General features: G+C 52.9%; 1 protein-coding gene across 9 annotated transcripts in view; it reads right to left on the bottom strand.

Annotated features, from left to right (window-relative positions):
• The window catches only part of RGS3 (regulator of G protein signaling 3), a 124668-nt gene that overhangs the window by 57530 nt on the left and 39907 nt on the right, over positions 1-27231 (bottom strand). For 6 of the 9 annotated variants that reach the window (XM_081152578.1, XM_081152583.1, XM_081152587.1 and 3 more), the window contains 10 exons: positions 26158-26248; positions 25505-25560; positions 20507-20588; positions 19630-19735; positions 18531-18882; positions 17630-17669; positions 13464-13660; positions 11044-11127; positions 5619-5730; positions 1098-1141 (listed from right to left, as the gene is read on the bottom strand). In XM_081152578.1, coding sequence (XP_081008704.1) covers positions 1098-1141; positions 5619-5730; positions 11044-11127; positions 13464-13660; positions 17630-17669; positions 18531-18882; positions 19630-19735; positions 20507-20588; positions 25505-25560; positions 26158-26248 — 1164 coding nt within the window. Of the gene's footprint in view, positions 1-1097; positions 1142-5618; positions 5731-11043; positions 11128-13463; positions 13661-17629; positions 17670-18530; positions 18883-19629; positions 19736-20506; positions 20589-24483; positions 24619-25504; positions 25561-26157; positions 26249-27231 lie in introns of those variants that run through there. The other 3 variants (XM_081152579.1, XM_081152585.1, XM_081152586.1) reach the window with 3 other exon arrangements.

Genomic DNA, 27231 nt, shown 5'->3' with positions numbered 1-27231 from the left:
GGCAGCCAGGGTCCCCAGCTCAGCTCTGACAATGGGCACTGCCCTTTGCAACTCTCTGCTCTCCCCTGTAACCAACTTATCAAATCGTCTTGTTCCCAGAGGTCTGTTCACCCGAGGGGATTCTCTCAAAGGCCTGCACCTCTTATCTTAGCCAGGAATTGAAGGAATGACTTTCAATCACAAATGACATACACTCCTTCTTCCTCTTGGCCAGCCAGTGTAGACTATGCTCCACCCACAGGGTGTGGCCAATGTAGACTTTCCCACAGTCAGGCAGGTTCCCAGGACTGTTGAGTGAGACAGAGGCTAGCAGAAGCAGAGGACACGAGTGGGTCTAATGAATGAATCCTTGCTTGGGACAGAGAGCTCCCCTGTTCATATTAGCAGAGACACAGGTTGGGAATAGAAAATTCACTGAAAGTCTAAAAGAATTTCATGGCTCAGTAGCTCTCAGCTTTTTCATTACCAAGAGCCTCCGATTAAACCTCTGGTTTAATGATATTTTATCTCCCAAACCATATCAAGCAATAAGCTGTTTGCCCAATTTTGCTCAGCAAAGGCATAACACTGCCCATCCGAGATTCTGATCAGACTGAGATAACCAAGAACAGCAATCACACTGAGGGGGGCCTTCAGCCCCAAAAAGACACCTGATGTGTTATTTAGCCTGTATTATCTGGCTCAGTTAAAGGTACAATTACCTTTAGGCCATTTTAAACACTGACAAGACCCCTAGGACGGGTCTCAGGTGGTACTTTCTGGAAAAAGAAGAAGAAAGAGGCAGGCACTGGAATTAGGGTAACCTCCAGAGGACCGGCTCCCACCCTCACTATGACCCCTGCAGGGGTGGAGCCCAGGAGGTCCTGAGCAGGAGGCCATAGTGTCCTCCACTCTTCTACATGAAGGTAAGAGACACAGGGGCAGGGATGGCTGGTTCCTATTCTATAGGGCAGGAAACCACCATGCCAGACCTGCCAGGACCCCTGCAGGAGTTGGGATGGAGGGGGCATCAGAACCCTGGACTAGGACCCATCCCAAAATCTCCCCTCAAGCTCCAGGTCACATATGTTTCCTCAAAGTCAGAGAGAAGGACTCACCTCTGCTAGATACAGCACACAGAATTTCAGGTCTTCCGAAGAACCTTTGGGAGCAAAAAGTGAGACTTGCATTAGAATTGGCTACTGTCTGAGCAGTTTGCTCAAGCGCAGCCAGCTGTCTCACCCAGAGGGCTGTATGTGTTCTTCCTGGGAAAAGAGAAAGAAGCAGGCACAGGAGACAGGGAAATCTCTGGAGCAAATGCCATTTAGCAACTAACCAGGTTGTGGCCCAGCTGTAAGGCCTGTGCCTGTGGGTCAGTGCGACTCAAGGAATGCTGAGATAGCACCCCTAGGAGAGGCGGCCAGGAGCCCGCTCTGGGCATCAAACAGCCAGCCGATGGGAGCTACCATCCACCCCAGAGGTCTCTTCCTTTCTGTGCTGTGACACCCACCACCGCCCTCCTGCATTACCCAACCCTTCACTGAAGTTTACTCCACCTCTTGGTCTGCGCTGGCAGCACTGAAGGGAAGGACAGAACGGGGGCAGAGCTCAGCACGGCTCAGAGCCTCGTAAAAGGCTGACGAGCCTCCGGAACCAAGGGTGCCAGGAAGGAGCCGCAGCTGTGGGAAAGCTGGCAGCAAGGTTGCTGACCGGGAGAGACCTCAGTCCCACCAGAAACCCTTCTGAACATGAGGCTCAGCTCTGACTCTCCAGAGTGTGGAAGTGGGGCAAGTGTAAAGGAAATGGGACGGGGCCATTTGGGTTTCTATCTAACACTCCAAATGCTTTTGCCATTTTGAAATGTAACAAGGAGCCATTTGGTTCCTGGGTTGGCCTTCCCACTAACAAATACTTGGATTAGTTTAGGAGGGATCCCCAGTCATGGGCTGTGTAGGGCCCAGAGGGGCTTCCCCACCCAGGTCTGATCTTGCTGTCATTTTTGAAAAGTCCTCTTAAGCCTGGACTGAGATCCCAAACTGAGCCATTCACCAAGGCCTCTCTACCCTGCGAGACAAGCCAAGAGGATTAGTCTCCATTTTCCAGATGCAGACACTGAGGCCCAGGAGGGAAAACAACTCATACAAGCCATAGAGTAAGAAAGTGAGAGCTGAGATTTGAACCCAGCCTGCCTCCACAGCCTGCGCTCTGACCACCATGTGACACTTCTGCCCCCAAACCAATTTACTTCTCTGTCATTCCACCAGGCCATGTGCCCTGAGGTAGAAATGTCTCCCTCTGCTCACCCTGGCAGTAGCACTGAGGTGGACTCTGAGGATGTGTCCAGAAAATGTCACCTACTAAACTTAACTCCAAGCATCCAGTGGCTGGAACCTCAGCGGCTGAGTTTTCAAGACTGGGCACCTGGCTCCCCAGGGTGGACGGAGAGCCCAGGAATCAGCTAGACATTTCCAGGCCATCCTGAGAGAATAGAGCAGGCCAGGAAGACACACTGTGGGCGGGATGCTGGCTGCTTGGGAGGCAGAAACACAAAGAGCAGCAAAGTCAGTGGGCGGCAGAGGCAGGAAGAGGCCACAATGGGCCCTGGCTGACCGGAGATGTCCCAATTGTTAGCGACAGCTCTCCGCCTGTTCCCATTACACTGCGATGCAGCCCCAATGAAGCTTGGGGAGAGCTGGGCAGGAGGGCAAGACAGATTTAAGCAGCCACCAGCTTGGAGCCCTGGGGGAGGAGGGCACTCCCAGCCCCTAAGCTGAGGCAGTGCCTCTGGTCTCTTTCAGTCATTCATTTGTCCACCCAACACACATTCCTTGAGCACCCATGATGTTCTGGGCCCCATGCTAGACCCTGGGAGTATGCTTTTCCAGCGGAGATAAGCACCCTTCACACACGTCACTCAAGGGAGTCCTTGGTCCCTGGGTGGGGCTGATTCTCCCCGGCCAGGGAGCAACCCTCACCAGCACCAGCCTGCAGGAAAGGCTGTGTGTGTTCCTTGTTTACCATCTTCTTTGCCCCAAATTGAACTCTTCACACATGTTGATTTGAAAGAAACAAGAAACCTAGGAGTGTGAGTGATGTTAATCATTCGGCCAACAGAAGCTGCAGCTGAGCCCCAAATGCATCTTAAAAGCCTCTCAGGTTCTTGCTGCTGCAGCGGGTCTCTGGGGGCACAAGGGAGGCAAGCAGGAAATCGAGCACCAGGGCTGGGACATTGGGTCCTGCAGCTCCAACTCCGACTGCAGGAGAAGGGGTCACTGGACTTCTGAGAACCCCAGGACCCACGGGGCTGTCTCAGGGGACAGGGTTCAGGGGAGGAGACAAGGGCTCCACCAATGCCTGGAAAGAAATCTAAGCAACGGAATGTGCACCCTGAGTGCTCAGTGTCACTGAACCATTTCCTTTGCTCTCAGCAGCTCATGGGCTCCCTGGAGACCCATGTTCATTGTTTGCTCACAGACACTGCTGGAGAAGGGCAAGGCAATTGGTCTGCACCAAACCAGCTGCCCAGAAGACCCAGGGCAGGTATGTGCACATGTGTTGTGCACACACACCACCACCCCCATGCCAACCCAAAGGGCTCTAATAGCATGGTCATCTCTCCTAAGGAGTGCTGGCCTGGGCCACCCTCAGCTTGCCATCTGCGGGGAGAGGATGTGGTCTCCAGCCCGAGGAAGCCATGCCTGCACAAGGCTGTTGCTCACAGGAGCTCAGCATCTGAAAAGTATCTTGGCAACACCTCAAGGCCCTGCACCACCCACCTACCATGACCATTCACCACCCAGTGAGGACAGAACTCACCCTGCCTCTAACTTCAAACCTTGGGTCTGGGGACCCAGGAGGGGAAGGTCCAACCAATTACCAGTCAAGGCCCCCTAACGGGTAAGGGCTGGACCTATGGGCACTGTTCAGCTTCCCACAGCCACCTCTGGGTCTGTCTGGGAACATCAGGGCTGGGAGGGAACACGAAGGACTGGCCCAAGAAGCCCAGAAAAGGGAAAAAGTCAGCTGAAGTTACATAGCACATCAGCAGCAGAGCTGAGCCCAGACCCCAAACTCTCAGCGGCTACCCTGGGCTCTTCCACTGCCCTTGCCACTCCTCCCATCCCAAACCCTACCCAAGGAACAGGCAGTCTGAGTCCCACTTCTTTTCCCTCTGTCCTTTTAACAGGAGGATGGGCGCTGTCCCTCAATAAGAGTTGGGCTCTATAATCAATCAGCCCATGTTACCAAGCACTGCCCCCCAGTGCTCCTCACAGCTAAATGGGTCCCCGATTGTCTGAGCTGGGGATGGGCAGATGCACAGAGGAAGAGGCTGTATAGCATGTGTGTGTGTGCGTGCGTGCAGGGGGCTGGGAGGGACTCCACAATGGGCATGTAGGGGAAGCTGGTTAGAGGGAGGGAGGAAAGGGCAGAGCAGCAGGAAGCCAAGGACAGGAGCTCTCACCTGACCCCCTCCCATGGGAGCTCCCTGAACCGCCAGGGTCTGAGCTGAACTTGCTCAGAGGGCTGCTCCTCACCACCGGCCTTGGTCAGGGGGAGCCTGGCCTCTGAGCGAGGTGACTTGCTTTTTCCCCTCAGTGGCTGCCCTGGTCAGTGGGCAGGAGGAAGGCAGAGGCAGAGAAGAAGTTGTAAGTGACTTCCTGTGGGGTGGCGAGATAGAGGTTCTCACACTGCCTGGTGTCTAAGGAGGAAGGCCAGCAGGAGCTGAGCACATAGGTCAGGTTTGCAAATAGGCAGGAAGTTTTCCTGGAGCAAAACCCGTCAAAACAGAATTCTTTCACTGGGTAATATTTTCCTCCCTGCCCGTCAGCCATGCTCAAACAGGTCTGTTGTTGTTTTCATAATCTGGGAGAGGAAATCAAGCCCCTTTCAGCGGAGACCTCAGGCGCCAAACCAAACTGCTCAGCAGATACTCCCAGCTGGCTTCCCGTCCCAGAGCGGAGGAGGGCACGGTGGAAACTTTGGGGTAGAGGTTCACTCCACGCTTCCACGTGCTCCTGCCTGCCAGCCCCCAGCCGCATGTTCCTGGGGCTCCGCATGTTCCAGGTTCCTGGGGCTCCGGCCAAAGCAATAAAGCTGAGTGGGGAAGGAGCAGTAGTCTCTTGTCCTGAATATGTGTGGTGAGTGCAGTGACAACTAGCATTTACTGGGCAGCTGGTGTGGATGAGGCACTTTGCATATATGACCTAATTTAATCTCCACAACAACCTTCTGAGATACTATTGGTATCCCGCATTCACACATGAGGAAACAGGCTCAGAGAGGTTGTGTAACTTGCCCAAGGTCGCACAGGTAGTGAGGGGCAGGGCTGAGATCTGAGCACAGGTCCAAGTCCAAAGCTCTTCCCACTTCACTCCCTAGCCTCTCTAAACACCTGTGGAACAGAACCTCCCAGCAAAGGTCGGGGTGTACAGGCAGGCTTGCCAGCCTAGAATGAAATACCAGTGCCTGGGAGCCCACCAGCCCAGGGGCAGGACCTGACCACGCATGCTTAAAAGCTCCACTGGCAGCTGGCTGCTCAGCACCAGAAGGGCTGGACCCAACCTGAGCATCCAGGCTGCTCAGAGCAGTGGACTCAGGACAAGTGGGGAGGGCCCAGGGCACCTTGGGCACAAACTTACCTTCCTGAAGCTTCACACTCTGGAGGTAGAGGGGGTTCCTCAAGACGTTGCAGCGGCCCGGCTCGTCCTCCTTGGTGAAGAGCAGCAGATCCGAATAGGCAAAGAGTGTCACCTGTGTCAGGTGACAGCAAACAGAACAGCTCTTCAGCTGTCCCAAGACCAGGAGCCACAACCGCCCCAAAGGTCCAGGGAAGGAGTCCTCGTTGTCTTAGGCAGAACCAGGAGCAGACTAAGTGTGGCCTCCACCAAGAGCAGAGACCTCACCTGGAGTCAAGACCGCCCCTTTGCCCTACAGTTTTCTATACCTCCACTCCTCACAAACAAAACAGAACAAAAACATAAACAGAACAAAAAACACTGAGCCTCACCTTCCGTGGCAGATGGCCCCTGCAAGCCTCTCCAGCCTGACACCCCCAAGGCCCACATCTCTGTCTGAAAGCCCCTGGAATCTCCAGCCCAGCACCCTTGGCTTAGCGCCTCCCTGGAGCTGCAGGATGTCCTGCATCTGCTTGTACTGGCCTCTACACATCTGGCTGAAAGAGCACTGGACCTGGACTCAGAAGTGACAAGGCTCTATCCCCCTAAGGAGCCATGAAAACTTGGTTAAGTCTCCTGAGTTTTCGCATCTGCACAAACGTGGGAGTCCCTGCCCGGCTCCCTCACCGGCTCCTTCACAATCTCTGAGCTGACAGTGAACTGAAGCATAGTGCAACGCGAGGTGCTATTACCAAGTTCCTTGCGGTAATTTTAACTGCAGGAACCCGCAATCAGCTTAAGAAGCAGCCAGTTACTCACGCTCCAATGCAGACATAACTTTTATCTCTTTTATGCACTAGCTGCTCCAAAAATAAAGGAGAACGCTATTTTTAGACATTATAGGTAAACCAACAGGCATGCTCAGCATATTTTTGTGCCATGAAAAATCCACTTGATTCTCTAATGCCGCTAAAGATTACGCTGTTCTTTGTTGTGTAAATCCTGCAGTGGCCTTTAGTCAAGAGCAATGAAATCCAATTTTAGATTCTTCGAAGAAAACAAAATATAATTATGTGAACTTCCCTTGGAGGTGTCAAAATCTGATGCTTCACCTCTTCTGAAGGAAGCAGAGTCAGCCAGCAGAGCTTGGCATTCGCTACTAAGGGCCACAGGGTACACGTGTTGGATTGTCACTGAGGTTTAAGAAGCCAGCATGTAGACGTTTAGCTATCAGACTGTTAAAGATGACCCAACTCGACCTCTGACTACCCCACAGGAACCCTGACAAGGCTATACAAATATGGACCTATAAGGATGTTCTCAGCAATATTTTCATAATAAAAAAAGTACATAAACTGAGGTTGAAGAGGGGAAAGGGAGTCAACTATACACACAGAAGGAGACTAGACTTTGAGTGGTGAGCACACAATGCAATGTACAGACGACGGATTATAGAATTGGACACTTGAAACTTACATAACTTTATAACCAATGTCACCCCAATAATTTTTTTTTTTTTTTTTTAATAAAAGTACATAAACTAATGGGAGCAGAGAGTGGCAATGATGTAAAAATAAAGAATAAAATAAAATAAACAATAGAAGAGTTAAAAAAAAGGGTATAAACACCCATCAAGAGAAGATGGGTAAAATAAATTACGCTACTTTCACATGGTAGAGTGTTATACAACTACTAAAAGAATAAAGTAGAGCTATGTGGACAGAAGCTGAAATCTGTCAAAACAGTGCCATGTGCAAAAATACCAAGAGTATAATCCAATTTTGTGGGGGGAAAACCTATAAATCTGTCTATATTTAACATTTTTTAAATGTCTATGATACCACACTCTTCACTCTGGGGAGTGGATTTTACTTCATACATTTCTGCTTAATTTGCATTATTTTGCAAGGAAAATCTTTTACTTTTGTAATTTAAAAATATGTAAATATTTTCCAAAGGACCACTTGACTTCTTGAGCATAGCAGAAACACAGAGGTCTGAGGGAATCTGGGCCACAGAGTCAATAGGAGGCGTTCTTGGGCAAGAGCTCTCACAGGCTCTGGCTCCTCTAATGGAACCAAACAGGAGGGTTCTGGAACCCTGGGCTGGAGGGGATCCTATTGGGGATGCTATCCAACCCCCTTCCCACCACAGCCCTGTCCCAACACAGCCTATCAAAAGTCGCCATTTGTTGAGCACTTACTTTCTGCTCAGTGGATCCTTGCTTGTATATAACATCATCGCCCTCAATTACAGGTGAGGAACCTACAGCTCTGAGAGGTTAAGTGACCTGCCCAAGGCCACACAGCCAAGGACCAGGTCAGGTCTGGCTGACCCTGAAGTGCTCACTATACAGAGAGGTAGCAAAATGCCTCCAATTGTCCTGTTCCTGAATGGGAAAGAATCCAAGCAGGGCCAAAAAAGAGGAGCGAAGGAGACCAAAAAATAAATGAAGTTAAGGGAGGGGAAGAAAATGATCTGAGAGCTCAGAAGGATTTGAGGGGTCAGCTGCCTGAGGAGAAGTCTTCAAAGTCCAAAGAGTGAAAAGGGGAAGGCTCTAAGCTCACCCAATACAAGACACCCTCAGGCTGCCCGACCCACCGAGGGAAAGCTGGCAGTCACCTGTGGACCCCTGAAAAGCTGGCAGGGGAAGGGTTAGAGAAGGCACTCTGTTAGGAGCCTATAAAGTCAAAAAATGGCCCAGGCCAGAAAGGACTGGATAGAGGGTAACTGCCCACACGCAAGGTGCAAAAAGCCCCAGGCTGCTGCTCTGCCCCTATTCCCAGAGCTGGAAATGTGGTCTAGACAGGAAGTGATTAAAGCATGAACGAAGAATTTCCCCAAAGGTCGGGTCAGGGAAAGGACAGAGCTGGCACACGGCTGAAGGCAGGGCAGAGGGGCAAGCATGCCAGGGGAGGCAGGTGGGCCCCTCTCCCATCTCACCGGCATCCTGCAGACTTTGCTTCAGCAGGAGCCACAGCAGCCCACAGTGGAGTGATGCCCATCTCCATGGTCCTATTACCTGCTGCCCACCAGGTGTCTTCCCCACACTTGCTCCAAAGACACATCTGTTTGCCCAAAGAGTCATGGGTTGAGGGATTGCTTGGTTAGAGAATCATTGAAACTAGGAGGGTCACTTCTCCCAAGTAACCCTAACCAAGCCTCCTCCAGGAATCTGGCCTAAGGGCAGGGTTTGCAGAAAAGACCTTAGTGCCTTGGTTAATGGTAAACTCGGTGATGAGTCAGTGAGGGTGTGTCTGTCTTGGGTCCCTTAGTTTTCTTGGAAGCTCTAGCACAGGGCCTGGCTACACTGTAAACACTCAGTGCCTGTTGTTTGAATGTATAAATCAGGTTACTCCATTATGCTGATTTGGCACATTAATGAAGTCTGTGACTTCCCAGAGGGGGTGTGATGAGGGCAGTTTATGGTGTGGGTCTGGACCAGCTCACAGACGTTAGCAAACTGGAGCATGCTCAGAGCAAAGACAGGAGCAAGAACCAAGGGGGAATATTCCAGAATAAAGATTCCTGCCGAGCATAAGGGGGAACTTTCTACAGTTTAGCACTCTCTGTTAACAAAACCAATGTTTGGAAGGACAGCCTCTGCAGACTCAACAACTGGCTGCAAACCCAGCTGGAAGTTGCAGGGAAGCAATGAGAAAATGACGGCTCCTGAGGACTAACCAACACCGAGATTCTATGAACTTATTCAAGCTCCTCTTGGGCTGCTTTATATTTTTGGCCTGAATAACATGACAGGTTACCAAGACGCACATATGTGCTTCCTTATTTATTTTACTTGTCTTCAAATCGCTTCTTTCAATCTTCAAAATCTTCTTGGCTCTAAGGCTCCAAAGACCCACTAGCAAAGAGCTTTGGGGCAGACTGTGATCAGGTTATGGCTTCAGCTTGTTTGCTGGTTTGTGTTTAAACAAACAAGCCAGAGGCAGCATGGGATCATGGAAAGCACTGCTGAGCCAGAGATCAGCGTGCTAATCATGACTCCATCCCTTATGAGCCTTGAGACCCTCAGGTCCCAGTTAATCTCACTAAAGCCTCAGTTTCCTCATTTACAGAGTAGGGACAACTGTGCCTCTCCTGGGGGTGCTGAAGAGCTCACTGAGATCTGGTGAGTGACATGCATGCACAGTGAGGGTAACATAAGTGCTCGGTGTTTGCAGACTTGGTGAGTGGACAAATAAAAGAGCAAATTTAGACTAACGTAGGTATCTTATGCCATTTCTAAGTGCTTTCTCTGGAATCCTGTGAGTTCAGAGCCCCACCTCACCCTGACCCTGGCCACCTGACTTCGCTCCACCACACCCTACTGAACACGCACAATTCCACATGACGTCTTATTCCTAGAACTCAAATCCCCCTCCATAGATGAAGTTTTCCTCCCATGAAGTCAATTCAGAAGCTGTGCCAAGGTTCTCAAGAACACTCCCCAAGAAGAGGTCTAGAAATGTAGTGAGCAGTGCCAGTGCGGTAGAAATAAGCTTGCGGTCTCCCCAGGGAGCTCCTCTGAAAGAGACGATGCTCATTTGGAATATATGAGCTCTGGTCTGCTTGTTCAAAAAACAAAACAAAAGCAGCCTCCTGCTTTAGCCGCAATTACACATAATGTCCCAGAATGCTGGGCTGAAAGGGCCCTTAGAGGTCAGCTGCCTCAAACACACACACACACACACACACACACACACACACACACACACACACACACACACACACTGTTGAGATGAGAAGACTGAGGAGGAAGGAAGAAGTCATGAGTGAGCCCCCAGGTAGCCTTGAAGATCCCAGGGCTCTGACCTCTATGCCCAGGTAGGTTTAAGCTCACAGGACCGAGCTGGAGCCTGGCTGGCTCTGGGGATCGTGTGGGTGAGTGAAATTCCCTGGGTCAAACATCAGCAGGGGCCAGCTCCCCAGGAAGAGTGGCCTGATCTCCATACCCTGGCCTCTGAGCTAACGCCCAGGAGAAATTTCAGACTTATCCCTTCGAAGAGGATTTGGGATTTGGGTTAATACAGACCCACAAAACCTGCATAACTGATGCTCCTCTAAAAATTCCCTTGGGCTAACAGCTTTCATCTTCTCACCTACAGAGGCACTCATCACAGCTGGGAGGGATGGCCATCGCTTCCACTTCTTAGAGGAAGTTAGGACCATGGGATGTCTTCAGGGGCTGGGCAAACTTTCTAACCACCAAAGATGGACTAAACAGCTTTGAAAGGTAGTGAGTGCCTTACTGCTAGAAATGTCCAAGAAAAAGCTGGGTCACCATTTGGTAAGGAGGGCGTGGAGGGAGATGGAGGACTTTTCAGATTTGTTCTGCCCTGAGATAGCCCAATCCTAAGACCATCAGGAAGCGAGAGAAGTTAGGGGCCTGGAGGATGGCCCAGGAAGCCCACCAGGACACCCTACCGGGAAGGGCACGTGTCAGGCTTACCTCAGCAGCCTTGTTCCTTCCCTCGTACAGCAGCAGCTCCTCTGACAACAGGAGGGTCCGGGCAGGGTTACAAAGATCTAAAGGCTGAAAACAAAGTGGGCAGTTCAAAGGGGCCTGATGGAGATGGTTGGTGGGGGGAAGAAAGACAGCTTGACAAAGCCAGACACGGAAAAGTCTGCCAGCCCTCCCCGCTCCCTGAGAGCCCACACGCCCCCTCACACACAGATGGAAACAGAAAGACAAATGGTCTGGTCCCCGGCGGAACTGCTGCTGCCACCTTCACCGCCACCCTCACCGCGAGCGCTGCGCTCTCGGCAGGAAGTCCAACCACGTGCTGCAGGCCTCCCACCCCCGCCCCTCCACCGCTGGGCTCCTGGGACTTCCCAGGCCCCACACTCCCCCATCTGTCCTGCTCATGCCTCATGGGATGGTCCCTGCTGTGAGGTCCGGGCTCTCAGGATACCAAACGGGGCCAGATTTGGTCACTTGAGTCCCTTCAAAGCCAGGCCAGTCCCTGCTCTACATTCATGACACACTGAAGTTCACTGCCTCCTTCTCAGGCATCAGTTCCCAGGGACCAACTCTCACCCAAACCTCTTACCCTACACCACCACCCTGCTCCATGCCCTGCCCACCCCAGGGAAAGCTCCCGAAGCTCTGGACTACCCCACAGGACTCATCCTCACGACTGCATATTTATAACACAGCCTCCAGGCACCTGGCCCCAAGCAAGGTGCTGGGGGAAAGGTAATGAAACAAATGTCAACTACACACAGCAACATGGATAGATCTCACAAATCATGTGAAGCAAAGTAAGCAGGGCCCAAGAGAACACATGCAGAATGGTTTCATTAAATAACATTCAAAAAGAGGCCAAGCCAAATGTGTTATTTAGGAAAGCACGCAGAGATGGTAGAACTAAAGAGAAGCACGGAAATCACTGTCATAGCGTCAGGCCAGCGGGTACGTCTGCTGGGAGGAGGGCGTTCCGGTCAAGGAGAGATAAACGTGGCCTCTGGCCTGGTGGCACTGGCCGATTCCTTCATCTTAGTGCATAGCCGCTTTATAATTATTTGTTAAACTGCACATTTAACTGTTGTGCCATTTTTTGGTTTATATATTTTATCATTTAAAAATGTTTATAACTTTTTAAAAACTCACTTTAGCTTTTTTGGAAAACTTAAAAAATGAAAACCAAAAATAATCCCGGTGGATGCCAAGACCTTTGCGGTTACACCCCAAGAAACAGAAGAAGCCAAGAGAAAGGCAAAGGGCAAGCCCTACCGATGGAGCTGTCTGGGAGATGTGTCGCCTGCCAGAGGTGCGTGGTGCCCTAAGAAGTGTATCTAGGATCCACTAGATGTGACAGGCCTAGAATCAGATGCTGGGAAGACCAGAGAAGGAAGTAATGGTCAGAAATGAAGCCCTTGGGACATTGTCACCTCTATGCTGCTGATGAGACGATAAACTAATCAAGTCTTTATGAACAGCAATTTGTCAATATGTATAAAGAGCCTTTAAATGTTTATGATCTATGACTCAGTCATTTCACTTCTAAGAATCTCTTCCAAGGAAAATAATCAGAGAAGCAATTCATGTACAAGGGTTTTCATCACAGAGTTATTTACAATAGCAAAAGAAGCAGACATAAGTGTCTGAATAGGGAACTGGTTAAATAAATACGGCACATCCATATAATAGAACAGCGTGCAACCACTACAAACACAGGCCCAAAAAGTATTTAATGATGTGGGAAATGTTCATGCAATTCTCATTTTAAAAAGTCAGCAGGATATCAAATGTACAATAATGCCTGTTTGGGTCTTTTTTTAATGTGCATATGCACACAGAAAAGACACCTAAATGCTCACACTGGTTATATCCTGGTGGTGAAATAAAAAAGATTTGGAAATGGGGAGGAAGAGAGGGAAGAAGAGAGGAAAGTAGGAGAAGGGAGATTTATGGGGATCTCAGGCCTCCAGCTACTAGACCAGACGTTTGCTTAGAGCGAAGAGACCGGACAAGATGCCAGACCTCGAGGCACTGCCATGGTCACTTCCAAATGACGAACCACTGGATGGGCCAGGAAGCAGAAGCCTCAGTACACAGGCGCTGTGACCACACAACAAGCAGCTGGGTGTGCCTGGCCTGGCCCCAGAGAAAGGGGAGGCTGGGGGGAAGCAGGGAAGGGACCCCCTTGTTGCTGGGCTCCCCTGCCCCCACCCTCCTGTTCCGCCTCTTAGAGACCTGTGCTCCTTCAGTATAGCCCCCAGAATCCTGAGCACCTGAAGCTATTTGTCTTTCCCTAAAGTGAGGCCCCCAGTCCTGGAATGAGGCACCATCCCTGAGCCCTGGGGTAAAGGACCCTCCTCTTTCTTACCTTCCCCCGAGGGAGTGCTTGGGGCCAGCCACCAGCTCACCTGAACAAAGACAGGGAAGACCAGGACCTTGGGAGCTAGAGTGACATAGGTGCCATAGCTCGAGTGTGGGGGGTGTGGCCTCATGACTGAGCAGTTCTGGTAGTTCCCGTGGCCCTTCATGGTCTGCACCGTCTTCATCAGCCGCGACTTCTTCCCCAGGCCTGTATAGGACTTCCCTTTACTGGGACTCCCTGATTCTGCAGAACAGAGATGGGGGACCGTGAGGCATTTCTATTACCCCTGCAAGGCATCCCCTCTGCAGAAACAGGGAACAAACTCAGTCAACAGCCATTTGCTGTGAGCATCTGCTATGTGCCAGGCCCTGCACAAGACAGGGAGGCCTCAGAAGGGCCTTGAACCTCAAGGAATTCCCTCACAATCTATGAGAGACACTGACATGTAAATGAGCAGCCCCATGGCTAGGACGGAGCTGGGAACCACCAACTGTGATGGAGGGTCCATCAACTCTTTGGGGAGGCAGACCCCATCTGGAGACCCAGGGCCCAAATCAGACCTATCAGTTTGGCCTCGTACTTATAAAAATCAGGAAATCGCTCATATTTGAAAAACCAGAAGCTCTGACCTCTCCAGGCCCACAGTCCCACCTGGAACAATCACTTGGGGCAGAGCAATGCTCTCCACTTTCCACCACTCGCAACACTCCCTGCACATACCCAGCGCAACTCTCCCATTCCATTGCCTCCCAGGTCCCACGAACCAAGCATGTGGAGATCCAGTCTCTGTGGTGGTAGCAGAGACAATGGGCTTGCCCAGGATGTATTGGGGGCTGCCTTCTCTTAGTCAAGGGAGCTGGAGCAGCCAGGGTCACTGAAGTCAGTCTACAGTGAGGAGTGGCACCTGCTACTCCAGCTCTCAGGGAAGAGCACCAGCCTGAAGCCAGGTGGCTGTGCCCAAACCCCACTCCTCTGCTTACTAGCTTGGTGACCTTCGGCAGCTCACATCCCCCTCAGAGCCTTGGCTGCCTCAACTATAACACCACCAGGCTCACTGGGCTGTGAGGATTAAATGAGATACCCAAGTAAAGCCCCTAGAACAAGGCCTGGGACCTATATGTGCGCAGTAAAAGTTAGCTGCTAACTATCATGGTTGCTGTGGTTGTGATTCCTCCACACGGAAAGGCAAGTTTATCAGGCGCCTCGTGGACTCTGGGAATCCTGGGCTTTATCACAGCCAGGAGGTCCTCCTGGCTTGGCCACCAACGCACAAGTTATTCTAATCAAAAAAAGGAGAGAAAGACGGGGTGGGAGATACCCCCGGGAAGAGAACAGAAGACAGCAGGGGGTTCCTCTTTAAAAGGTCACTTTTGGACACACGCCCTCACCCTGAACAGGGGTGGCCTGCAGGACTTTATCACGTCCTGTCCCATCCAATGGGCAGAGGGGCAAAACACAGAGTACCTAAAATGTCAGAGATTCTTGGATGCAAGCAGGTAGGAGGCAAACTCTAGAGCATTCAGGCTCCATGCATCCCTGGCCTCTCTGAGGATTTCTGCTGACCAGCCCTCCCTGACCTGCATGTCCCGGGGTCGAGGCCTCCTTCTGCCACCCCCAGTCTTGGAAGCCAGGGAGTGAACAGGTGGTCTGACCCCAGCTACATCTGGGGAAGCTCCCCACCAACGCGAGGTCCACGGCCTTAGAGGAAAAACTCAGCTCAGAATGTTTCACACTTGCTTTCTACACCCACATCAAGCTCCTTCTCACCAAGTGAGGTGAGAAAAACAACTTGACACCCCCCACAAGTGACCACCTATCCCCACTGTATCTTGGGGTAGCACTCAAACCATAATCTTAAAATCGTTTAAACCACTTCCTGCCTCTTTGAGGAGGCACTTAGAGAGGAGCAGAAAGAGCCTGAGTCCAGGGCAGGGGTAGGGCGGAGGGGCGTACAGACATGCACGGACGCACTTACACATCTCCTCATCTGGCCCTGACTGGCATCGGCCCCAGGGTGGGTCCGTGGGCAAGGCCCTGGCTCCTTTGCTGAAAGAACCCAACCTGTACTAGACTTACCAGGGGAATCACTTTGTAAGTTCTATAAGTGTCTGACCACTGTGCTATACACCTAAAACTAGCATAATAGTGAATGTAAACTGTAATTTAAAAATTTTAAAAATAAAATTTAAAAAAGAACCCATCCTGTGTCTCTCAGGATTTGAGTTGGACAAGACACCTGAATTTGAGCACTGGCTTCCCCAGAGCCCCTTCTCTGAGGTTCCTTCCCCTCTGAGTCAATGTTATCTCCACTGCAAAGTGGAGGTTATACAGACTGCTGGCTTGCCTGTCCGTCCCAAGGCCAATCGAGCCAAACCCAATGGGGAAGGGCTTGGTGAATGGTACTGGAGTGTGAGTGCACGAGGGGCTATTACAAACCCCCAGCCAACAAATAATCCACCCATCAGGGCTGGCATAGGACAGGACTGCTGGGCCTCAAACCATACTGTGATCGGGGTCACAGGGTCAGCCTGGAACTGGACAGTCTAACTCCACACAGGCAAGCCTGGACCAGAGAAGGCAAAGCCATACAGGACTGACAAGCAGGGGCCTGAGGCAAAACAGACCAAAATTAAAGAAGGGTACCTTTTGCTGATGCCAAAATCCTGGCCCCAGGCCCCCTTAGTCTCGGACTTTTAAAAGAATGCATCTCTTCCCTTCCTAGCCCAGCAGCAGAGGGTGGCCACAGAATCTGTGCCTTGGGCTTGGAGAGTCATCAGTAAGCCCTTTGACACACACCTCTGCCTTCAGGTGGAAAAGGTCTGCTCAGCTCTATTTTACAGAAAAGGCTACTGAGGCCTGGGGTGGTTGAGTGACTTGCCCAAGGTCATGTGGCCAGTAAATGGTACATGGCAGGATCAACCCAACCTATTTGGCAGTCATGCCCTCGAGCCCCATCTCTACACACCCCTGGATAATGTGTGACAAGTGGGCGCAGCTCTCCAATGAGCCGGCCCAGGCCCTGCCCTTAATGAAGTCACCATTTAGCAGCAGCATCTCCACTCTAACCAAAAGTACCAACTAAAAGCTTTTTAAAAACTCAGTGTTGAATCACTATCCAGAAGGAACTCCTCTTCAGAAGGAACAGATTCATTTCTGACAGAACAGCCCAAGTGCCCAAGTGTCCCAGCCTGGAGAGAATGGAGGTGTCTTCCGTGAGCAGCAATGAGCCTGATGGGAGCCCTTTCCCCTGAAAAGGCACAGGCATTCTTCCAAGTCCCCACTCTGAGCAAGCATCACCTCCACACTACTGACAAGAGGGAGATGCAAGGACACGGGTGCAAGTGGCTGGGAAAAGGCCACTCTCAAGGAAAGAGGTCAAAGGGCATTCTGCAGGCACTAGAGGGAGGGCTCAGGCATACCCAAGGCAGGCATCGCGAACCAGCTGGCAAGGTTGGTCTCAACCCTCCAGCTACTCGAGTCAGAGGTCCCCAGCAGGCGCACAGGGGGCCTGAAGGAAAGCCCAGCCAGCTCCAGCAGCGAGACTGATATCTCGGGCTTCCTAAGAGAAGGAATTGACTTTGAGCCCAGCTTCTCTCCCTGGCTCCTAAAAAATAGGGCCAGGGTTTGAAGGCCATGGGAGACGCCCATGCATTTCAAAGACAACTGCGCTCTGTGTAGCATCTCTTGGTATACAGGCTACTACCCACAACCACTATCTTCTTTAATCCTCCCACAACTCTCTGAGGTGGGAATTATCAGCCCCATTTTATAGATAAAGAAACTGAGGCTCAGTGAGGGGACATGAGTTGATCACATGGCTAGAACTCCAACTCGAGACCTCCTAGCTCCATATTCCATGCCTCCCTTCCATGCAGACCTGACTGTGTTGCCTACAGCACCTAACATATATTGGTTGCTCAGTGACTGGATGAATCTCAATTGAATGCCTGAGTCCTAAACACTACCCGTTAGACACTCTGGTAAGATCCCCTCTCTTCCTCCTTAGGCGGGCGCCAAGGCAGGAGGACACCAGGGTTCTATGTGGGAGAAAAACGCACCAAGAGGAAACAGAGTCTGTGTCAACATGCGGGGGGGATCTTGACTCTGTTGAGAAGGCCTCCAACCTCAGAGGAGGGGGCTGGGCTTGGCCTCCCAGCTGACCTCGAAATCTCCCAAGGGCTCAGAGGGCACAGCAGCAGAGGTCCAACTCACCTTCAGGGATGGCATCCTCCTGGTACACAGGCCGCAGCAGCTGCAAAGCAAAGACAGGAGAACCACCTCAGCCCCAGGCACGGGGCAGGACAACCCACAGTCTGCTCACCCAACCTGGGGATGGGAAGGGAGCACCTCAGGACATGAGGGAAAACAGCAGTCCTGCTACCAAGCTGAGAGGGGGCTTGGAAGGAAGCCAGAATCCTCCAGAATATTAAAGTTGAACAAGGCTATAGCTGTCAACGAGTCTAATCCCTTGGCCAAGTCCCCAACTTCCTTGATGGCAGCTTGTTCCAAAGAGCATTCCATGGAACATTGGCACCGTGGGATGCTAACAACCCTGCCACAGGGTGCACACTCAAGGGGGTCTGGGAAATGCTGAGTTAAACAAGGTTAATCCACCGTCTCCACAGTGGGGTACCCTCAGAGCCTCAAATAGGCTAATATGCTTTGGGATATTTCTCAAACTTATTTGACCTCAGAACACTCTTTCCCCCAAGAGTATTTCATGGGATTAATGTTTTGGGGCATGCACTCCATCACCCCACCACGCCATGCAGTGTCTGCTTTCATGCCTCCTATGACAGGGGACTTACTACTACACACAGCAGCCCACTGCATTGTGGAAAAGTGCAGACTGGCACAAAACTCTTCCTTCTTTTCAGGTGCACTCTTCTACTTTGTGACACCCCCTGGTTCTGGGTCTGTGCCCTAAGGCCACAAAGATCCACCTGCTCTCTCCACCCAGGACAAGCCCTGCAGCAACAGAGCTAATGCACACCCCGCCTCCTTGCTCAGCACTCCCATCCCCTTGCAGGCTCCTCCCCATGTAATTTTGAGCCTTTTCCTGGCCTCACGCAGGGACCCATGCCCTTCACCTTCCCGAGCCAGCTGTTCATACCTGGCTCCCAGGGTTCAGCGGGGCCAGGATGATGTAGTTGGGGTCGGTGGGGGCAGTGGCCCGGGACAGCGCAGGCAGGGTGTGCTGGCCCCCGCGCTTGGCCACCTCGGCGTAGCGCTCCCAGCCTCCGAGCAGCAGCCCATCTGAGCTGTCACATACCAGATGGCAGCTGTGGCGCTGCTCAGGCCGAGCCTGGGCCCCATGGGTGCAGTTCTTCTCCCGCTTGTTGGGGGGTGACAGGAAATCATGTGTCGATTTGCAGGACGCCCGCCGCAGGACCCCTCCATCGGGTCCTGGCTTGACTTGGGGGACCATGCGCCACACCAGTAGGATGATCTCACTGGGGCAGCTCCTGGAAAAAGCGGGGGGATCACACAGAGAAGCTGAGTCTGGGGGAGACCAAAGTCAGTGGGGGGGCAGGGGCCTGCAGGGGCAGAGAGGAGTAGGGGGTGGGGAGAAGCCCCTAACGTCAGAGCAGGAAGGGAGATCAGAGACCATGTAAAACAGAGACAGCACAGGGGTCCCTTAGGACAACTCTAATGGACTGGCAGAGCCTGAGAAGGATGCTGAGGCCAAGGCCAGGTTAAACAAGAGAGAGTACTAAACTCAATTAGTGACGCCTGTTGTGGCCAAAGTACAAGCCAGGAGGAGCAGGCAAACTACCACATGCGTCCCCACATCCAGCCATCTAGAAGCAGACCTGCGATGGGCCATGAGGGTTCTGCCCCGGCAGGTCACAATTTAGAGGACCCAAACATTTCAAAGAATATTTTTAATTGGGTCACTGGCACACTCGCAACATCGCCACATCCTTTTAAAACAATGGGCTGAGCTCTGAGGTAGCAGAAATAAGGAGCTAAAGTAGAAAGCCGTCCCTTGGAGCCGCATCAGGAACCACAGGCTTTGTTGGAGAGCTTCTTCCCTGCTCTTTGCTCTTGAGCCTAACCTTCCATTTGCAGGCTGAGAAACTGCTTCCCTGAGGTGCAGAGTGAATTGCTGACAGCTGGGCAGAGGAGGGAAGGCTAAGGCCGGTGCCCAGGGCTGGGGAGGGGAGATGTGCCATCGGCCTGGGGCCTTGGGCTGCCCCAGCCCCTCTCACCGGATCTCGTGGGCCAGCTCCACGCATTTCCAGTGCTCCACGGGCCTCTCGTTCAACTGTAGCACAGTGTCCAGCTGCTGCAGCCCTGCCCTCTCTGCCGGGCCCCCTGCAGGGACAAAGACAAGACACTCAAGCCCATCCTTTGCTTCCCCAGTGACCTAGGACGAGGACTGCCCCTGTCTGTTTCTTTATCTGTGAAATAAGGGGCTGACCTTGGTGGCTCCCAGGGACCTGAAAGGAACACACACTTTGCCTATTCACACTTCTCCGCTGTCTACCCTTCCAGTCAGTCCCTCCCACCTCCCCAGGGCCTCCCACCCCACTGAGAACCCTTCCTTATTGCCAGGCTCACACACTTCATTCATTCCCTCAGCACCATTCATTGAGTGCCAACCTCGTGCCCATCCCCCTGCAGGCACTGGAGCCCATGCAGATCACTGAGCCCTGGCTTCTCGTCCTAAGATGCTCACTCTGTGATTAGGAGAAATCTTTTCTTTATGAAAATAGGGAGGGAGAGCCTATGTTTAAGTGCTAATCAGGCTTGGAATAGGATAAAATACCGATTCCAAACAGAGTTCAGAAGACTCATTTTCCCATGCAGCCACTATTGAAAATATGAGTTTAGTTCCAGTTTAAAATGCTTGGGAAACAAAATATAAAAATATATTTTCATTTTGATTAAAAAAAAAAAAAGAGTGGGTATGTTTTCACAGACGTCTATTTTATCTGTGGTCATTTAAAAATATTATTCTTTTCCTTCTGAAAAACGAGGACACACTTTGCTCCACTTTGGGGCTCCCCTTACATTCCAAGGTGTTGTTTGCAAAGCCCACATGCGTGGTGGGCAAATGGGGCTGGCATCACCCAAGACACTCACCAGAATCCACAGCCTGGACTCGAACCGGAGAGTCACAGCAGATGGTGAAGCCGAAGCCGTCCTTTCCCCTCGGGATGGTGATCTAGGACACAGCCTGGCCCAGTTACTCCCAGGGGCCGATCCAAGGTCGGGAAGCCCACAGGCCCCATCCCAGAGCCACCCTCCTCTCCAAGGGAACCGGAGCCAAAAAGGAGGCTGACCAGCCCCTCGCCATCCCTGTCCCGGCCCAGGCATCTTGACCACTGGGTTATGGGCCAAGCAAGAAGGCTGGGAGCTCAGGAGGAAAACCCAGGCCAGTGGGAGGCTGGGATGGAGAACACCTTGGAAGGGCAAACCTCACTTTCCTCAGCCCCAACTGACATGCAGCCTTTTAGCGAAGAGCGCACTGGACCTGCACGTCTCCTCTTGGCCAGTGGTCCACTCCTGCTTGGTCCCTTTCTCCCTTTTCCCCAGGAGTTCACAGACCATTGGCCCAGGGCTGGCCCTGGGATGAGGGCTCAGAGATAAAGCCGATCTGGTTGCTGCCTTCCCAGAGTACAGGAGAGGGAAGACAGGGACACACACATTCACAACCTCAAGTCACAGGTCACAGGGCAAGTGCTGGGGTTCTCAGGGCATTCCATTGCCAGAACCTCAAGGCATCCAACGAGGGCTCCCAGAGGAGAGGGCAGGCGAGGACATAGTCAGGCCTCCCCGCTGAACCTGAACTGGCCGCTGACCTCACTGTGCCTGCTGAGGCCTGTGTGCACAGCAGCTGCACAACCCCTCCTTTCAGAAGTCCCCTGAAAGGGCTGTGCCATCTGGAAGCTCTTTACAAGGCAGTGATTGAGTTCCTGTTGCATGCCAGGCTCTGCTGAGGCTCGGAAGCATGAAGCCTGGCTGGGCTTCTGGCTCCCAGAGAGGCATGAGGGTGCATGGTTCTTTCCAAAGCAAAGCAGGACCTGACACGCATTGCAGCAAAACATGGAGACGGTGTTGGGAACAGTCCTTTGTGCGTGGTTTCGTGCACCGCAGGAGCTCAGCAAGTGCTAAGTTAATGAGGACAGCCCAGCAGTAGCCCACTGGCAGCGGGAAGCTGTGGGGGTGCAATGCAGTCTGCTGACTCAGTGCAGTTCAGTCTTGCTGTGCTCCCCCTCTGTGCACCCCTAGTTAGGATTTGGGTGGAGTGTAGAAGGCCCAGCCCAGCCAAAAAGCAACTCCAAGCTGCTGGGAGCAGGTGCATGAAAGCAACAGAAAAGAGGTTCAGTGAGGTCCCAAGAGACCCATGGAAGTGGACGTGGAGTGGGCCCTGGTGAGGCACAGGGAGGGTATCCCAGGCAGGCTGGGAAAGAAGCCAGCTCAGTAAGCCTGGAAAAGGTCAAGGGCCACCCGCTTGTCAGGAGATTCTGTCTCCTTCCTTTGGAGGTTGTCTCTTCAAGGCTAGGTACCGGGCATTCACCGGCCAGCTGGCCCAAAGGCCAGGCATGAGGAAGGGTAGGGCCAGGGGGCCCAGGGTGACCAAGGCCCTTGGAAGCTGCCGGGAGGCCCCTGAGGCTCTGCTTCCCACCAGCCCTGGGCCTGGATTCAAAGCGAGTTTGTAAAACAGGAAATCTGACAGACAAGGGGAAGGGGGAGGGGGGCAGGAAAATCCCCTGTTCCCATAAGAATTCTGGGAAAACACACAGCTAAGACAGGAAGGGGAAAAAATGGAAAGAAAGAAAGAAAAACAAACCCTGGAGTAAGTGCGGAAAGCCCAGGCTGAGGCTGAGGGAGGCTGTCAGGAGCCTCGTCCACTCCATACGACCGGGGATGTTAGGGGCCTGACGACTCACCTCCAACCCAAGCAGAAGCTGGGATTCTAAAGTCTTGCCAGCCCTCCCCAGTCCTACCCACGAGGGCCTCAGCCCTCTGGCCTAGGTGCAGGCTCTGGAAATCGGTCCTAGCACCTGTGGGCACGGTGCTGACAGTTTGGGGACTGGCCCCAGAGTTGAATCTGGAGTTGAACCATGTGCTCCAGCAAAACAGCCTCCCACAGCCACACCCTGGTCCCCTCATCCAGGTGGCCCTGTGGACCGGAGCTCCTGCCTTCCTCAGCACCAGCCTAAGAAGAGCCAGCCAGGACAACAGTCCAAACCAGCTGGGGTGGGCAAGGACGGGGACAGGAGAGGGTATCAGGGAGCAAGGGGGTGGCGCCAAGTGAAGGAAGCAGAATTCCTCTCCGGCCATCGTGAGCGCGCGCCACCTTGAGAAGACGGGTCCAAGCACCTGATCATCAGTGCAGCCCTGAGCGGAATGCAGGGAGGGCTTAGTGCGCCCATTCTAAAGAGAAGGAAAGTGAGTAAGTGGTGACCTGCCCTCTCTGACCTCGGGCCTCAGGGTCAGGAGGTGAGGAGACCAGCCCTGCCCTGACTCCGGGACCTCGGTGCTCCTGGCAGAGGCTGTCCTTCCTGGGGGTGGTCCTTGCTCTTTCCCGTCCAAGGCAGGAGCTGCCACTGCTCCTGGATCTCACCTCGCTTCTGCCCCCCTGCCTGTGTCTGGTCCTCCCCCACGCCTAGGCTTCCATCACCAACTGCCACCATTCACTGAATGGACCAGGTGCCGTGGCTGGCACTGTATGCGCGACAGTCCACTATTCTCCCAGCATCATCACAGGGCCTTCTCATCCCTTTCCACTGACGGGGAGACTGAGGCTCAGGGAAGAAACGTGATGTGCTCCAGCCACAGCTGAAGAAAGGCAGAGCTGGATTTGAGCCCGGGTCTGACAGAAAGCGGGTGCTCTCAACACTGCTCTGGTTACTAGCATAGGACTATCTTGAACTTGAGCCCCAGAGCCCCAGGCGCAGCCCACACTCATGCCTGGCACCATTCTGACTGCAACGTGCCGGTAGTCCCAAGGTGACCAAGGACTTCTCAGCCTCCCATCCAGGGCCTTCTCGGCCTCACCACCCTGCCACCCAGATGCTGGTGTGGAGGCGCTGCTCTGCCTGGCTCCAGGAGGGCAGGAGGGCAGGAGGGCAGGTGGGGCCGTGCAGGGTGAGAGGACTAAAGGGGAACATGTGGGTTCCCTAGCTGTGGCGCCTCGGGCCAGGGGGCCTCTCTGGGCATCGCCCTCGGACCTAAGGCTGCCTGTCCGAAGGAGTCAAGACCCAGATTCCAATCTGGTAGTTAAAACACACAGAGGGACTTTTCTATAGTTACAAAATCAGAACCATTTCTTAGCTCCCTTTCAGCTAGGACATTTCCAAATCTAGACAGCCCTTGCCTTCACCCTCGCTGATCCCATGGCCTTTTTATAAGAAAAAATGTCCATCACAGTTTTCCAGAAGAGGCTCAGAGACTATTGGACCATCACTCCCACTCTGCCTGCATCCTAAGACCGGAGGCTAAGTGGCCAGACCCTCTCAGTGAACTTGGGCTCCACAGCCAGACGATTCGGTGTCACTGGGAAGGAAAATCACGTGTGCATATATATCTGTGGGTGGTCATGTACAAGAAAAATCATATGTGTACATATACAAAGAAACATCCTATCTCACATACAAGCACACACCAACGCAGGCAGAAACAGTTGCCCAATAACGAACACACACAATGCAGGACAGGCACTGCTGTCCCATCGGAAGTAGGGAAAGTTAGCAAAAGCCCCAGCTGCTCAGCAACCTAGCCATTGCCATTCTCAGGCTTGGGATGCTTTTTTAACCCACACTCCCGCAAAATAAATATAAGAGAAAATCAATAAGTAATCTCACAGGGGGCACCACCCAGCCAGTGATTAGAACAATGCAGAGCTGGGCATCATCTGCCCCTAGAGAGGGGCAGTGGGTAAAGGCTGGATCTCAGAGGCTCCTGCCTCTGTCCTCTCCCTGGATCAAAATGAACCTGCAACGCACAGCAGGGGACAAGAAAGGCCTTGCGAGAAGAGAAGTCCTGCTAGGGTAAACCCCCAACCCTGACCCCCAACGTCACCCCATGCAGCCCCCAAAGAGCTAAGCACCCACCTGGCGGTAGCGGCGCTCCGAGCACACCTTGCAGAGCCCATTGAAGCGGTTCATGGCTGCGGGTCCTGCCTCGGCTGCCGCCCCATGAAAACCCAGCTCTCCCCCCCAGCAGCGGGAGCCCGCACTGCGCCCCGTCAGCCTGGCATGACCGCCCTGGGAAGCCCGCCCCGCAGAAGAATGGCAGGAAATCACCTCTCACCTCCCCAAGCCCTGTCTGTGCTGTGTGCCTCAGCACGATAAGGCCGAAGGCTTCCTGAAACCTCAGAATGACAAGGAAGAGGGAGAGTTTTATATTAAAATTCCTGTCAACTAGTTAGTATTCCCCGGGCCCAGCGGGGAGAGGGCGCCTTTGTTCTGGCTGCATTCTCCGCCATGGGCCACTTTGTGATTCCAATGTTCTCACAAACACCCCTGGCCACAGGAGAGCCCAGGCAGAAAACACGGCCCACTCTGTAACAAGGCTGCCTCCCCTGCAAATCCCTGGGTCCCCATAGCAAATCCAGGGGACCAACCCAGCCTAAGGAACCCAAGCATGCTCACAGAAACCATCTCACGACAAGGAATATGAAACATTTGGAGTCTAAGGACCTGCCTGCCACTCAGCAGCTACTTAAAAGTCAGTTTCCTCACCCATGTAAATGGGATGCTTTCAGATCTGATTAGCCCATAAAGGCAAATTGGAAAGGGATTTCCAATCACCAGATGATCCAGCCTCCTCATTTTACCCTTGAAGAAGTAGAGGCATAGACGGTCAAGGTCACATAGCCGGGTAGGATGGAGCTGGTAGTGGTAACTTGGTATAGCCCCTCCCTGAGCATGAGTAACCGAGAAAAGCTTAAGAAATAATCCCTTAAAAATGCACAACCTGCTGAGTTTCCAAGCACCAAGTGAACCTGAGTCTCAGGCACCAAGTACTGCCTTGTCTAGGGGTCTCCTGGGCCAACCGACTGACCAGGAGTAGGTTAGAGCTCCTAACAGTGTGCAGGTCCCATGAGTCTTGCCCAGGCCTGTCCCCACCTACCTTAAGTTCTTCCCTGTTCTCAGTGTCCCCACCTCCTGGCATTCTCAGCAGTGGATCTGGAAGGCAACAGAGCAGCATTAGAAAGTTTCTGCTGGCATACAAGGGTCTGTCCCACAGACCACCCAGAGGACCAGGCCAGGTGCCAAGCCCATGTGGCCACTCAGGTTACTTCTGGCCTCTAGGCTGTGGGAATGTCTGAGCTCTGGTCAGGCAGGGGCTCAGGAGCCAGAACTGTGTATGGGAAGGACAGACAGAGGAAATGCAAAATCCAAGTCCTGAACCTCGGGACTCACAGCCAGGCCCACATGCTCTGTCCACAGAGGTGGGTTCCCCAAGGTGAGCAAGGGAGCTGCAGGGGATGCTGAGACCATGGACTCTGGGAAGGGGCCATGTAGAAAGCTAGGGATGGGACTGAACCATGTGGGGTCAGGTCTACAACCCTCTCCAAGGAAAGTCCAACCAGATAAACAAAAGTACATGGGCACATTCTAGCAGGTGCCCGTGAGAAGTCCCTGGACCCATGGTCTGATCATAGCCGGAGTGACAGCTGCCAAAAACCACAGGCACTGATGCCAATACCCAGGAAGGAAGGAGGGGGAAAGCCCTGGGGCGTCAGCACATGTGGGTAGAGGCTGAAGGTAGTGTGCATGTACCTATCAGGGGCCGCAGTCGCCGCCTGGCCACCTTCAGGTGCTTGGTCCGGCCCAAGTCCTTCCCCAGAAGGTAGTACCAGCCACTGATCTCCTGTCACAAGAGAAGACATGACATGCTCAGAGGAGGCAGAGGTCACAGGTCAGGTAGCCACCAATCCCCCTCAAAAAGCAGCAGCTGGAGATCCTCCCTCACGAGCAGCATCTCTGCAGAGATAGACACTCCAGCCTTCCTGCCTCAAAAGGAACTGCCGTGCCTACACCTCCAGGAAGCCTTCCCTGATGCTATGGACAGAGCTGGTCCTCTCTTCCGCCGAATTCCCACAGCCTCTTGTCCCTGAAGAACAGTTGCCTTGCATGCTTGCCTCCCCCACTAAGCTGTGCACAGGCTCTTTGATGTGCCTAGCACTGTGCCGGGTATACAGTAGGAGCCCAATAAATGTTGACAGAATAGAAGGGAGGGAACGAGGAAGAGATGGAGATGCCAGAAAGTGGGCATCCTGAGGCCCCTGAGCACTCCCCAGGGCAGAAAGTCTTCTCCCAACAGGGAATGAAGCCTAGGCTGCAGTCAAGGCATCTGGGACACGCATGAAGAATAAAGGGTCCTCAGCCACCTACTTGAGACTTTACTTTCAGGACACAAAGCTGGGTGATAGGGCCACCTGGCAATTCCATGCAGTAGGCCACCAGGACATCACCAGGGATATGCAAGAGGAGCATGTCCCTCCCCTGCTCAAAATCTTCCAATTTGGGGGTGTGGTGCAGAGTAGAGACAGATAGGGATTGGCTGTCCAGGGCAGGGGACTCTAGACCCCAGAGAGTCCTCAGCCAGCCAGAAGGAAGGCTCCACAGAGGATGTTCACTCCACCCCTGGGCATCTGCTAGGCCAAAACCACGAGACCTGGTAGATGACATCAAGGTGGCCCCTGGAGCAGAGCATACGAAGTATGAAGTACGTGGCCCTCCTCCTCCAGGGCAGTCCCAGGAGTGCTCTGAGCTCCAAGGGACCTGCCAGTGTCCTCAACGGCAGACACTAGTCCCGGAGCCTCCTGGGAGGCCTTGGGGGATCCTAACAAC

The sequence above is a fragment of the Miniopterus schreibersii genome, assembly GCF_964146895.1.
Source record: "Miniopterus schreibersii genome assembly, chromosome: 11".
In the NCBI taxonomy this organism is placed as follows: domain Eukaryota; kingdom Metazoa; phylum Chordata; class Mammalia; order Chiroptera; family Miniopteridae; genus Miniopterus; species Miniopterus schreibersii.
Note: the sequence above shows the minus strand (reverse complement) of the source record. Positions and strands in the feature narration are given on the sequence as shown.